The sequence below is a fragment of the Buceros rhinoceros genome, unplaced genomic scaffold, assembly GCF_000710305.1.
Source record: "Buceros rhinoceros silvestris isolate BGI_N320 unplaced genomic scaffold, ASM71030v1 scaffold10603, whole genome shotgun sequence".
Classification (NCBI taxonomy): domain Eukaryota; kingdom Metazoa; phylum Chordata; class Aves; order Bucerotiformes; family Bucerotidae; genus Buceros; species Buceros rhinoceros.
Genome location: NW_010403118.1, coordinates 10,892 through 25,658, shown reverse-complemented (window position 1 = coordinate 25,658; position 14,767 = coordinate 10,892). Strand labels below are relative to the sequence as shown.

General features: G+C 34.9%; 1 protein-coding gene across 1 annotated transcript in view; it reads left to right on the top strand.

Annotated features, from left to right (window-relative positions):
• TBC1D15 (TBC1 domain family, member 15) overlaps window positions 1–13,515 on the top strand; it is a 23,526-nt gene extending 10,011 nt beyond the window's left edge. Inside the window, exons 7-17 of the mRNA XM_010132891.1 lie at window positions 1–27; window positions 1,543–1,671; window positions 3,501–3,604; window positions 3,907–4,001; window positions 5,387–5,503; window positions 7,644–7,744; window positions 8,460–8,559; window positions 8,907–9,004; window positions 10,966–11,082; window positions 11,632–11,718; window positions 12,347–13,515. Of these exons, the coding sequence (XP_010131193.1) occupies window positions 1–27; window positions 1,543–1,671; window positions 3,501–3,604; window positions 3,907–4,001; window positions 5,387–5,503; window positions 7,644–7,744; window positions 8,460–8,559; window positions 8,907–9,004; window positions 10,966–11,082; window positions 11,632–11,718; window positions 12,347–12,553 (1,182 nt within the window). The 3' untranslated portion in view covers window positions 12,554–13,515. The remainder of the gene's footprint in view (window positions 28–1,542; window positions 1,672–3,500; window positions 3,605–3,906; window positions 4,002–5,386; window positions 5,504–7,643; window positions 7,745–8,459; window positions 8,560–8,906; window positions 9,005–10,965; window positions 11,083–11,631; window positions 11,719–12,346) is intronic.
• The last annotated feature ends 1,252 nt before the right edge of the window (window positions 13,516–14,767 follow it).

The following is a 14,767-nucleotide window of genomic DNA, read 5'->3' as shown; positions in this document are numbered from 1 at the left end:
GAACCAGGATTTGAAGTCATTACACGGGTGAGTGTGTAAATGAATATGGTGCAGATGCATTGATTGTTTTTATGCACACCTTGAAAGGAATGGTAGGACTTTAAGCCTGGTGAGTCACACTGTTTATATGGGGTGATTGTGCCATATGGTACTTTACCATTTACTTACAACAGTAAGATCATCATCAGCTACTTACAGAATATGTCATTTTTATGCCTGCAAATATGAGTTTTGCTTTGAAAGAAAGTTTGTCATTACTGAAATAGGAACTATTGTTATCTTAGAATCACTGTCCTGAAAAGTGATGTGTTTCATGTTTAGTGTTTCCTCTGTGGTCAGATAGAGCTATGTTAAGTAAAATTGGGGTATGCAGGTTAATAACGAACTTTCTTGGCTAATCACTTGAACATTTCAGTTTATTTTAAGAGGGCTAAGAAGATTAAAACAAAGTATTTAATTGGATAATTAATGTCTAGGGTGTATAAATGTACAGATTTATGTATGACTTGAACAAAAGCTAGAATGAGCTTGTAATTGGATCATGAATCACTTTGAGCTTCCGTTGGTTTCTTTTACAGATAGATGGAAAAGGTTTATTTCCAAATGCTTGTGATTACTATTTAATCAGCTTACCTGTTTAAATTGGTTTGTATGTTATTTTTTGTCTGAGTTCAAACTGGTGTTAATGTCTTAGTAGCTGTATGAGCTATGTAATTCTGAGAAGTTGATGCCTAGAACTTAATCAGTTAATTTATCAATGAGAAAAAGTATCGTGAATGCTATGTACTGAAAATAACACTGACGCATATGTCTTAATATGGGAAATGCCTTGGACTGCTAAAGAGTTGAAACACAAATTGACTTGGCCATCATCAAAATATTTTCAGAAAGTAAGGAATCACTGTCTGCTGACTTCTGCTGTGCTTAAATGTGCAGTTTGGGAACTGAGAGAGACTAACCACAAACTGTGAAACTTTGGTGCGTTTTAGGAGTTCTGAAACCACATACAGTCTGGGTTGTTTTTTTTTAATGGGCAATGTACTTTAAATTGATCTTCCAGTCATGCTGTGCAGTCTGTGTGGGGTTAGCATCTCTGAACCCAACTCATTTTCCAGTCCTCTCTTAAGATATCCTAGTGTGTACAACTAGGAGTGTGCTTTTGAAGTGAAGCTCCCTGTCATCCTTGTTTGCTGTATTGCACATCTATTTCCAGTTGTAGAGTCCATGGGAAGCTAGCTCAGTGGGAGCAGAAAGTTATTTAAAACACACATACACACCCTCCTCCAGTATCTGAAATATTAACACATATACCCAGGTCCTCAACATAGAACATCCTGCTCTAAGGATCTGCTTGTGTTGGTCCACACTTCTTGCTAACGTGGCCACAGCCTTCGATCTTTAGAGTTGCTAACTGAGGTATGTGTATGTGAAAATGTTGCACTGAATTTAAGAAGCTGGCAAGCTTCATACTGTTTGTACAGTTGCTTAACACTACTGAAGCACTTCAGCAGTACTCATATAACATATTTCCATGTGTTTCAGATCGATCTAGGAAAACAGCCTGAAGTTAGTAGGAGAGAGCCTGTGTCGGCAGAAGAATGGGCTAAGAATATGGATTCTGAAGGAAGAATTTTAAATGTCAACTACATAAAGCAATTGATATTCAAAGGGGTAACTTGTTTTTCTAAAGTCAGCTAGACCTATGGCTTGATTTTGGTCCCTTTTTCTTTCCTTCACAAACTGTTTATGCTGTTTTCATTATACTTTTAATGCTTTGTGCAGGACTTTGAGCATGAGCCAGTCAGTATTGTTGGAGAGACTTCATAAAACACGATTTCATGCTGATCAAATACCTCAGTCTTGCAGCCATACACAGTGCCCTACAAGGATCTTACAGTGGCTGGCTGAAGTAAATGAGTTGAAAACGCAAAGACTTAAGTAATAAAGAAGAGAAATCCAAGTGGCTTTCAGGACAACACCAGTGCTTCAGTGTCAGGATATCAAGTTTATTCTTTTCTTTTTGAGGCTTTTTTTCCATATGCTTCTCTAGCAAAAGCTTCTCTTCTTTGCTTAGTAGTTTGCCTGGATTTGGCCCTCATTAAGCAGTCCTGAACGCTTTGCTGACATTTTTTATCAAACTGAGAGTTTTTGCATTATGAATGCGAGTTTAGTCTCAGCAATGGAAATTTTGAAAACTTTAGTTAAGTCCTGTACATTTTCTACCTCATGTTACTTTAGTATTTCACTTTTTCGGTGGGAATCCAGCTGCCCTAATGCATGCTTTGTGCACCTGTTGATGCATGTTTGCAAGCATGCATTCTTGCATTTTTGGAGTTTGAGCAGAAGTATAGAATGATAACATTGATATTACAGTTTTTTAAAAGACTGTGCATATTAATGTACCGTGAAGGGGGTGGAGTGAAACTGAGGCCTTTTTCAGTTTCTGTGACTGTTGTTTAATACACCTGTGCCTGAGGTGCCCAATTAAGGACCCTTCTGCAATCATGAGAATTACTACAAGCCTTTTCTTCCAATAGCCCATTTCCCTAACAACTCTGTCCGTTGCCAGAGGAGTGAGTGCTCAGTTTTATTTATGACTCAAGATACCAATAACTTCCAGTATATTAAATGCAAATTTTTCCTTATTAAAGAGAAAAAAGAAAAAAGTTAAAATGCCTCCCTTAAACTGTTTGCCTGTTACTGGAAGAGTTCCAGTTGCTACTTGCTTTTTGCAGTGGTTGATGCTATTTGCTGCACTGTCTTCCATGCCTTAATGTACTGGTAAATGAAGAAATACAGTGAGGAATCAAGCTGACCTTGGACTGGTAAACTGGGGAGTCTGATAGCAAAAGTGCCTCATTCTCATAATTGTACTGCAGGAGTTGAAAGAAACTCTTTTGATGAGAGAGGGATGTGATTCAGTGAGTACATTTTTTGTCATCTACAAATGATGAGTATTACCTGGAAAGTTTTCTGACAAATAGGATCCTTAAGTGGACACTGGAATTTTTGATTGCTTGGAAGATTCATCTGCATGTTGACCATGTTTTGGTAGATGAAAATACTTGTTTAAAAAAAGTCAAATCCTCAAGATCAAATTGTGGCAGTTAAGCAGCGCAATGTTTAAATCTATTAATTTTAAAGGTACTTTTTTTGGTTCTTAGTCTGTGATGCCCCTAAAGTTTTAATTTTCGGCAGTGACGCAAAAATATAGAAAGAAAAAATCTTTTGTTACATTTTTTTTTTTTTTTTATCTTCTAAGGATGAATGCAGTGCTTCTGCGGTTTTCTGCTTAATTATACTCTCTTCCTCCCATTTCCTTGAAATGTGGTACCTAGTTAGCAGATAAGATGTGGCTACAATGTAAAAAAAAAAAAAGCTTACTTACAAACATTCTCTGTTAATTTGCCACTTTAAGAAGTGTAGTATCTCTATAGGAAAGTTTCCTTACAAAATCAAAATAGTCTTTTTGTTAATATTTTATATCCATTTTCCCCTAGGGTCTGTGCCATACTTTAAGAAAAGAGGCATGGAAGTTTCTTTTGGGGTATTTTCCTTGGAACAGCACTAAAGAAGAGAGAGCAAATCTGCAAAAAAGGAAAACGTGAGTACAGTGGGAGCTTTTTTTCGTTACAAAATAAATTTAAAAGCTGCCTGTTTCTTAAGGCCTGTGGTGATGTAGAAAGCTTTTCAGAAACTTGAAAGACAGCTGCTAAAGACTGTTGAATGCAAAGAAGAGTGAGACTTTCTTAAAAATTGTTATACTACAGTAAAAATATTATATAAACAGGGCATTGTTATCCTGCTTATACCAAAGAACAAATGGAATGAGTGAGTGCTTAACTAAGAAACAAACAAATGTAATAACTGAGTATGTTTGGTTTCAAAGTTTTCTTTCTTCTTCAGGGACGAATATTTCAGGATGAAACTGCAGTGGAAATCTGTCAGTGAGGAACAGGAAAAACGAAATTCAAGATTAAGAGATTACCGGAGTCTTATAGGTAAGTTTAGACTTAGAAACTATACCTAACTGTACAAATTCACAATTCAAATGGCTTTTTAAAGTACAGTATGAAGCTGAAAAATATAACCTTTTGAGTAACCTGTACAAAGAAGTACTAAAAACTAACGTGTTGCTGTTCTCAGAGGTGTCAAAACTTTGTTATATACTTTAATACTAAAACTTCCTTAACCAGAGTAATTCAGAGCTTTACACATAGTGTTACAGAATGGCTGGATTTTTTAACTTCCTTTACTTAATAATAAAGGCTCTTTATTTTGTGTTCTTTCATGATGTAACTTTAATTTTATTATTTTATTAAAGTAATGACTTCCAATAAGAATGCAAAAAAGTGTGTTCATATTTTAAAACTTCTTACAGGAATTTATGTGTTTCCATTCTTACTTGTGGGGTTTCATACCTACTTTTAAAAATTTCATCAAGATCTGCTGACTTAGTTCTCTTTGGTAGTGACAATTGGGCACCAATGTTTAGGACTACTAAATAGTTATTTCAGGAGACATGTCTCGTTCTGAGACATGGACTAAACTAATTTCAGCCAGTTATTCAACAAGGTTGACAAACTCTAATTTTAGTGGATTAGTCAACTGCCTTTTTAGAGAGAGTATGTGTTAACAGGAAAAAAAAAATCGGCATCCAGAAAGGGCTGAAGTTTTGTTTCTGTTGAAGCAGTTGTGTTCATTTTTAAGTGTTTGAAATCTAAATAATGATACTAGGCTTATGTTGTAAAATAGATCCAAAACTACAAAATACTCATTTTATTAAAGTGTACTCAAAATTTTGCTTATTCCAGTGTATCAGTCTTGAATTTCAAATTCTTAGAGTCTGCTGTGTGCTTGGTATGTTTGAGGCATGAAGACTGCCTGATGAAACAGACAGTTTCAGCTCACTATGAGTTATAGGGACTTTAGTTAAATAGTTTATAAACATGCTGTCATAAGCTACCCAGCGTTTCTGAGCTAATCATGTGGTAACTTTCCCACCGTGGCTTATGCTGCATTGCATTAACTATTCCTATATGCCGTTGCAAAGCTAACTCACACACAATTGTTCTTAATCCCTGCAAGTGTAAAATATTGTCACCAAATTATAATTGGGAAATTTTCCATTAAAAAAAATTAACAAAAACCCCCAAAAGCTTCAAAATCTGTTCATAAAGCAGAGAAGAAAGATTTTATTTCTTTTAAAATATTCTTCATTTTGAAATGACATTCAGTTATGCAGTTGTCTTAAACACTTCAAAGTTTTGCAACAGCATTTGAGGAAGAAAACAGCAGCATAAAAAACATTCCAAAACATTCACTTGGATGTTGGCTTTGTAGAAGTTCTTTTTAAAATATTTTAAAATCTGGACTGTTTTTCTAGAAAAAGATGTAAACAGGACAGATCGAACAAATAAATTCTACGAAGGTGAAGATAATCCAGGGTTGATTTTACTTCATGATATTTTGATGACCTATTGTATGTATGACTTTGACTTAGGTAAGTTCTATTGCCTCTGAAGGTGAAAGCCTGTTTAGTTTCTGGTTTACAGCTTTGCTTATGTTAAGGCCTGTTAATACGATTGAACTTTTATTGATCACAATGCTTTTTGCAAATGTTAAGATTTATATTTTAATAATGTAGATAACTTGGTTCAGTTTCTCATCCTGTTTGTTCCTCTCTTCTATCTGATGCATGTTATCACAGGAATCTGAATTCATCAGCTGAGGTGCAGTTGGAAATTAAGTGGCAGCTTGTCTTCACTCACCACAGCTGTTCTGCTGTTTGGGATTTTTTTGGTTTGGTGGGGGGTTTTTGGATGGGGTTTGGGTTTTGGGGGTTTTTTTTGTTTTGTTTTGTTTTTTTAGAGTTGAAGCAAGTTTGCTTTTCAGGGCTTTGAGTGTTATACGCATTTTTAAGACTGATATATCAACAAAAATGATAAACCAGCTGCCACTGCTGGTAACAAAAATGATAAACCAGCTGCCACTGCTGCAATTAAAGCAGCATGCTGAACTAGCTCTTTGTAAACACAGGTGTTCTTTTGAATACTTTAAAAGCTGTTTGTTGAGGAGTATGCTTAACAGTCTGTCAAAAATTACTCTTTAGTGTACGCATCTATTGCAGAAGGAAGAGCATATAATGTCTTGATTTAATCACAGTGCATATGAGTCTTGGCTCCTGTTCGTTGTCTTGGAAGGGAGGGAGGGGAAAGATACTTGTAACTGCTTCCACCCTTGGCATGACATTTGGCTGTTGTGTAATTGGGCTTTTTTAGTATTCTGTCTTGGGAGAGTATAGGGATTCCAGAAGCTCACTTTGTGCCAGACTTTGAACGCAAAAAGTAGAACAAATCTTCAATTACTAGTAAGCTTGCTGCAGCGCCATAGTACTTGTCAGTTTTTGTACTTTCTGACAAGTCTGTAAGAACTGGATCTTGAAAAAGAATGGGAAAAACTAAACCCAGTTGAGACCTGTTGATACATGTAGCTCTAATCCACATCTTTCTGCATTTCAATCTGCATTAACACAATGACATAAATGTGAAATTAAAGCCTATTCATCACCTACTCTATTAAAAATATTGGGCTGTTAATTGCAAATAAGGAAGCTGAAAGAAGCATTAAAAAGCTATAAAATATTGAAAACATTTTGTATACAACTAAAATTTTCTAGCTATTTGTAAAAGTTATATGCTCTAAAAATGGGCATTTTATTCTCCAGTTAAATGTAAGCTTTTCTTACAAGGCATGTGAGTGCATTTTAGGGGATGTGAACTTCATTCAGCATTTACAGGCACAGAAACCTAAAGGCAGTTCCTTGAATCTGATCTGGATATGTGTTGCTTTCATGCTTTTCACAAGCAGTACTTTGCTGTTAATCCCCTTCTGCAGGTAGGGGATGTTTGGTTGTTAGTTTGTTGTTGGCTGCTTGGTTACACAGATGGTCTTAGGCTTTAGTGTATTTCAAATACCATCCAATCAGAACAGTTCCTCCTTCCCTAAATACAGGAATCCTTGAAGCATATTCAGTGCCAGAAAAAAAGAAATGTTAAGTGTGAAATTTTCTTCCTAAAAGTTATTGCACCATATGTTTTCCTGGGACTGATTCCTTCAGATCTATTTGAAAAGAAAATAAATCTTCAGTTGGAGAGAAAAAAAAAGTGGGAGGACGTTAAAAGACTTTAAATATGTGGAAGCAACCAACCAATTACAGGTGGAGAGGAGAATAAATATGAGTCTGTGTTATGATGGTGCAAGGTATATGTTTAATCTTCTTAAAAATATCAGTATATGCTTCTAAGCTCGAAATTTTTTACTAAAAGTCTATTCTGGTGTCAGCTCAGTTTGTACATATTTTGATAGCTACAAAAACAACGTGCTTGTTTATATTCTCTTTAGATCAGCAGAAACCGCTGCTAAATCTTGTAAATATGCTGAATGTTGGTTATTATTAATGCAAAAATGTCTTTACTGGTGGTGGAGTTGGAAAATTATAGTATCTCTACAAACTTGGAGTGCAAACGTTTGTTTCAGTCATTCAACACACTTAAAAATTAACTGTTTAATTGCTGAGTTGAACTAAATTCTTACTTGTGGTTTGGTCTTTTTTTGTTTTGTTTACCTTTTTCTCCATCAAGGTTATGTCCAGGGTATGAGCGACTTGCTTTCACCTGTCTTGTATGTTATGGAGAATGAAGTAGATGCCTTTTGGTGCTTTGTATCATACATGGATCAGATGGTAAAATAAGGCTTTTTTAAACCCCAAATGCTATCCATAGCTTATCTGTTTATGTGGGCTAATGTTATAAATTTCATTAGTTTTTTCAAATTCTTTTAAAGCAGTCATGTTTGAAGTAAGTATGTTTTTTCTGACTGAAACAGGTTATGGTGGGTTTGTGATACTGTTACTGTGTAGTACAAACAAATTTGGATCCTTGGAAATTCCAAAATAACTCAGAGCAAACACACACAAATTTGTATTAATCAGGAGTCCTCTAGCAGGATTTCATTCAAGATAATGGTTTCCTGTTATGTGTTAAATGCAATTTAGACTTTCCACAAACTGAAGCTTTTATGAATTGGGTACATGGCAAAACTGTATGCAGTTGATATGAGAATAGAAAAAAACCCCAAACACTCTTCTGTGTTTGGTTTGAGTGCAGTGCTGCTGCTTGGAAGTACAGAGCATAGGCTGGTTTAAAATATTTTTTTATTACATGCGGAAGGGTTACCAAAGAAACACAGTTCACTGCTTTAGTTAAATCGTTCAGGTAAAGGCAGACATTTCATTAGATAGAAGTTCAGTTAAGTACCTGTATGTTAAACACCTAAAGGATGAAAAACACTGTTGCAATAATAAAACTTTTTTAAAAAAAAAAACCCCAATAGCTGTAAATCTCATAATTATCATTGAGTTAATAAAAATGACAGTGCTAATATTTTATTCCATCCAGCATCAGAATTTTGAAGAACAGATGCAGGGTATGAAGACACAACTAATTCAACTGAGTACTTTGCTTCGTTTACTAGACAGCGGATTTTGCAGTTACTTAGGTAGGTGTATTATTATGCACGATAACTTGCTGCATTCTGTGTGGTGATATCCTTACCACTCTTTAAATATAATTCCAGTAGTAATATGATATGAATAAAAGACTTGTAAATCAATAATACCTAAAGTACTTCAATAATTGCTCCATGTCTACTGAAAAACAGGTTCCCCTTGTTACTAAATTAAAAAATATGCCACCCTCTGGCAAATATCTTTGATTGTGAAAAGGGGTTACCATTTTAGAAATTAGTAGTATGATTGTGTTCCTCTAAAGTGTTGTTTGGGTTTTTTTTCCTCTGTTGTCTTAACCAAATTTGGTGTTTATGAAATGTAACACTCTTATTCCTAGAATCTAAGGACTCAGGTTACCTTTATTTTTGCTTCCGATGGCTTCTTATCAGATTCAAAAGGGAATTTAGTTTTCAAGATATTCTTCGACTCTGGGAGGTAAGAAGATATTTCATCACACAAACTTCAGTAGTTTTTTGGACTTGAGAACAAAAAGAACGGATCATTCTGCAAAGTGTTTAATACTCTTACTAGATTTTATTTATTTATTTATTCAGTGCACTGAGATAAGGACATACATATTAGTGCATGTTATGCCTCTTTAGGCAAAACAACAACTTGAAGTTAATGAAAAAATACTTACAAAAGCTGGTGAGGATAAATTGTTTTCAGAAAGGTTTGGACAGGATCCTTCAGATGAGGCTCTTAAGTGAAAGTAGTAAATGGAGATCATCCCTTAACTTTTAATGGAAAAGAACTTATGCTACCCGAAATAGTTTGTCTGTGTCTTGAGTAATTCCTTGATATTGGCAGTACTTTATAGATGAAGTGGAATGAAGCACTGGCAGGGTAGGTTTTGTATTAACCAAAACCATAAACATGTTTTGTCAGAAGATCCAGTTCATCTTGATGATGAGGCCTCGAGATGGCAAACAACAGAAAGTGAAATAACAAAATGTGGAAGTTCTGATAATTCCAGGTTAATGAGATCTTTTTTGCTTTAGATGATCTTGGGATCAGATGGAATAATTAAGATGAACTAACATTTTTGTTGAACACTTAGTAATTAATTATTTGTTCCAAGAAAATCGAAAATGCATTTAACAGGAGCACAGTATCTACTGAACACTCCCAAACATGAGAATAAATGTTCAGATGAATGAATGGAAGGAGTAACATCCTAGGACATAACATCGCACACTGTTGTGCTGGGGAGCAGAAGAGTAATGAAAAGAACAAGACCAAGATGAATAAGATTTGTACTATAATGAAAAGTAATGATGTTTCTGGTATAATGAAAAAGAAAGTTGATGCTTTTATTCACTTTTTCCGCTAATGATAAAGGAGTCATATAAAGAGGAGGACTAGTATTTAAAGCTGTCTAAAGTAAATCTTTTTCAGCTTTTTATCATCGGTGGAATTTACTATTGTAGAGTATTGAGGTGATATTTTGAATGAACGGGACTAAAAAGTTTGAGTAACATTCATAAATAAGGGAACCAAAATGTACAAAAACAAAAGAATTCCCCTATTCCAAGGTATAAATGGTAATGATTTAGTGGACAAAAACTCACCCATCTCGTTTTCCCCCTTCAGTGTAATGTTGTCTTCTCAGTATTTTTAAAAGACTAATATTGATGACAACAGTATTTTTATTTATAATCCCAGGCTAGCATGTTTTTATCACTCCCGCTTTAATGTATGTATACATGTACATACAGATAAGAAACACTATATTTCTAACTCTAAAGTGTATTTTTTTCTGTCTTAGGAAGATGATGGAAACCTGTTGATATATAGTAATCTTGTAGGTTCCTTCCAGCACATCATAATGTCTGTTTGCTACAAGTATTCAATTTCTTTGCTAGGAGATATGGAATGGGAAACAAGATATCTTGTTTTCCTTTTTAAAACAAACTAATTAAGGCATCTTGCTGATGATATGTGAAACGTAGTGTCACCTTTTTCACAGCTGAGGTCCATTGAGCTATAGGCACAGGGGACCATTTTCCCCTTTGTAATCAGTAGAGAGAAATGAACTGCTTTTAGGGTATTCCAGTCTGAGCAAAGTTCATGTGCTGTTCTGTAATGAACTGAGGGAACCCATCTGAAGGCAATGTTACCCTGTGACATGTTCATTTGCAGAGGATCGAAGGAAGGGAAGAAGGGCAGGAACCATATGAGATTCCAGTCCCAAGTCCCAGGACTTCTGGGGATTTTTCTGTCTAATCTATGGCTAAAAGAAAAATGTCAAATGATTGTACAAATACTTAGTTGCCTTCAAAAATAACTTATTGTTAAAGCCACTAAACTTGAGGGCTTACTCATTTTCCAAGAGCTGCTTTTCTTTTCCGAGAAAAAGGATAAGCATTTCAAAAGTCGTTTCCATATTTTAACAGGTCATGTGGACGGATTTGCCTTGCCAGAATTTTCATCTTCTCCTTTGTTGTGCTATCTTAGAATCTGAAAAACAGCAAATAATGGACAAGCACTACGGCTTTAATGAAATATTAAAGGTACTGAATTATTATGCATTATTTAAATATTAATTAACATTTTGGAGTTACTGCAGTCAGTATGTATTTCATGCTGGGGAAGAGGAAAAAGTGTGTACTATCTTGTGAAGGGTTAAGTGTGAACCTAATGTCCTCTGTGCTTTCAGAATGGTTTATTTGATGTCTGTGTTTAGCGATAAGATCTTTAACAAATGGAAAACTGTTCTCCACCCTAGACTACTGCTTAATATGTTTAATCTTAATTTTTGCTTTCTTTCTGTAATCTTATTTGTTATCTCTTTGAAAATGTGAGCCGGCAGTACCTAGGAAAGCTAGATAGTTTGTCACATTTAGAAGTGCCGTAAATGCCTCTTGCAGATCTTAGATACTGGTGAAAGCCAGCTGTTGCGTAGTGTTATCTTTCAGTACCCATTTGTCAAAGCCAGTGGAATATGTTCAGCACTTCGTAGCTTAAGGGGCAGGCTTATAAGGGGTTACTTATTAGCAGTGCAGAATAGAATAAAGCATATTTACCATTTATCACACTCTTCTTTGTGAATGTATTTTTAGCATATCAATGACCTGTCTATGAAAATTGATGTGGAATATATACTCTGCAAAGCAGAAGCAATTTCTATGCAGATGATGAATTGCAAGGTAAAGATATTGAACGTATCTACTGTGAACATTTATAGACAGTAAAAGTATGTAGTTGGCTGTAATTGTATGTGGATGACTTGCGAAATAAGTAAAAGCTTGGGTATGCGACAGGTGGGCTGTATCTGTACAGCACCTATATTCTAAAGGTCTAAAAGCAGGAGCGATTAATTTTGTAGAGTACTGTTGTTCACTGGGGGAAGGCTGGATTGTGCCTTTTGGTCATGATTTCTCAACTCTTACTAGATAACCTCAATACAAGTAATTTGATGTTCAGTGTGCTTGAGAAAGAGGAGATAAAAGGTGCATTGCACTGAAAACATACCAGACTTTTTAAGCAGAAACTAACGGTTCACTCAGTAAAAATAATTTCAGTACTATGAAGTGTAATTATAATAGTTGTTTAGACTTCTGTTTTAATGAAGATTATATTAATTCCTGAGACTGTCCTCTTTGTCTTTTCAGAAAGCAGATACAGAAAATGGTAACCTTAATGCTGACAGAGATGCTTTCAGTATGACTAAATATAGATGAAAAAATTACTTATTGGTGGGGTGCAGATCCTTATTGTCAACTTCTTTCATTACAGTGATTTTTAACGTTTATATTTTCCCCTCCTCCGTTCTAGGAATTGCCTCAAGCAGTTAATGAGATCCTGGGGATAGAAAGCAGTTCTGTAACGCCGGACTCAGATACCGGAGAGGATGAAAGTGGAGCTGTGTTGAGTTGTCCTAAGTCAGTATACCAGAGTATCTCAACACCTGTAACTGCTGCCAATGGAACAAGAGACAGCACTCAGCAGATGTCTGAGACACAGAGCTCGACGCCTGCGTAATTACAGTTGGTTATATTGCAGAAAGACTTTTACTGAGCACGTTTTTTCCAAGCACTTGAGAGATGGATATTTAAATTTGGTGTTGATTAAGCTTTAAGGTTGGAAAGAAAATCTGTACTGTAATGCTCTTGCATTAAAGCTTTACAACATGACTCAACTTAACTATTTTTGTAGTTTCTTCTACCAAAATAGCCTTTTGTTTTCAATAACATTCCTTAATATTTTTGTAGCCAAGTGCATTTTCTTTTTGCTGGTGAACTGGAAATAGATGGTGATTAAGAATGAGTTTGAAAATGATGCATTTGCTGAGCTTTCACACATACTGATCTTAAGACAGTGTGAGCTCTTTGATTTGAGCAGATTCACAACAGGCCAGCTGAACCTGCGGTACAAAATTTTCAAGCTGAAAAGATGCTGATGTGTTAAAGAAGGATCGTCTGGTAAATGAATGGGTTTTCCCTAACTCAAATGTTTACAAAAATACTTCTAAGTATTTGTTGCTGGTTGAATGTAGTTTTGAAATGGACATTTATACTTACACAGTTTAATGTCCCAATACTGAATTTTGTGTAACTGGGAGTGGATGAACAGTATATTTTTACATTAACATATCTTCACTTTATATCTGCATATATATATTTACACACATACACACACTATATACACAAATATTGTGAGAACTAAAAAGGGTAGTCATATTTTCAATATCTGAATAAACTTGACTGTTCACTCATATGAATCAGTGTGACCAAGTTAATGCACAGCTCCAACTTGGGCTCTTTTTCAAAACTTTTCTAACTGAAGGTAACTTTCATGTGAATACATTCAGTCCTACAACTGAAGTAATTTTGCAGTCAATTTCTTGCAATACTAATGTTTATCTTTGCTAATACATTAACTGGTCAATTAACTGCTTACACTTTTTATGCCAAGGTTATTTGGACAATTAATAAGGAAGTTATAAAAAAACCAAACCAACAACAAACCAAAATAGTAATCACAATTAATGCTTTTTTTGTATATGCAAAAGGCAGTGTGAGTTTATTCCATGCCATGCTGATGTCCTTTGACATTATGTGAAATTTAACATAACAGTGTATTCATTCTTTGGTAACTACTGTACATATATAAAATAAAAATCAAAGCTGATTTAGTGTTTTTAATTAAATCATATTTAGAGAAAAAATCTAGTTGTCTGGTTGTTGATATAAGAACATGAGATAGAGGCTATAGCTAACAACGGTTACTCCATCAATGTATATTTTGTGAGTAATGAAGAGCAGTGGGAATACTTGTTTATTAAAGAGAGAAACATGCCTTTCATCTCTAGGCTGTTGATGTGTGGGATGTGGCAGATCTTTCTTTTCTTCTGAAGCAGTTTACTTTTACAAATGTTACTTGTACCATCTAAAGCAAATGCAAGTAATACCAAAAGGCTTTAGTAGATAAATCAAGTTGTTACAATAATTTGAGACCTGATTAAACTTTTCTCACCAGTTGCAGACAAATACTGGAGAGCTGAATCAGTTTAGGTTTTTTTTTTTAATATCGTCAATGTGCTATCTTTCATCAGTTAATAAGAAGAGTGTTCTGCAGTGGAAGTCAAGGATTCACAGCTCAGCATATCTACAGCCTTTCATTTCCTGTCCAGGAAATTAACTGTGAAGCATCAAGCCTTTGTTCACTGTTGAGCATTGTGCTCCTTGGCAGTTCATTTAATGTGGCATAGAATACATAAAGGCATTAGAACTTACATAATCAACACTTTGGTTCAAATATACTAAGGAAGTTAGTTTCAGTATTTTTGGAGCACCTAGTTCACTTTGAAGTGTACTTGCAAAATGATTTTGTCAAAAATTATGTTAAATAATGGAATGGGGGAGGAAAATGTCTGAAACTGAGAAATGCAACGGGCAAGTCTGTCAATTAACTGTGCATGGTTCTGAGTTAGGATATGCAATCACAGAAAATTATATCTGTAACATATACAGATCTTTAAGAAAATCATAACTGACTGAACATGAATATTCAAATGTTTAGGAAAAGCATATTTAAGTGGAATTCTTTTAATTACAGCTATGGCTGCTCAGAAATACTACCAGCCCTTAAAGTTTCCCTTTCCCTTTTGGGTATAGTTATTGATCTTTTCCCTATTAATGCCCTTGGATTATCTGATCACATGCCCTTTATATTATCTGTAGTTGCCTTCCTGCT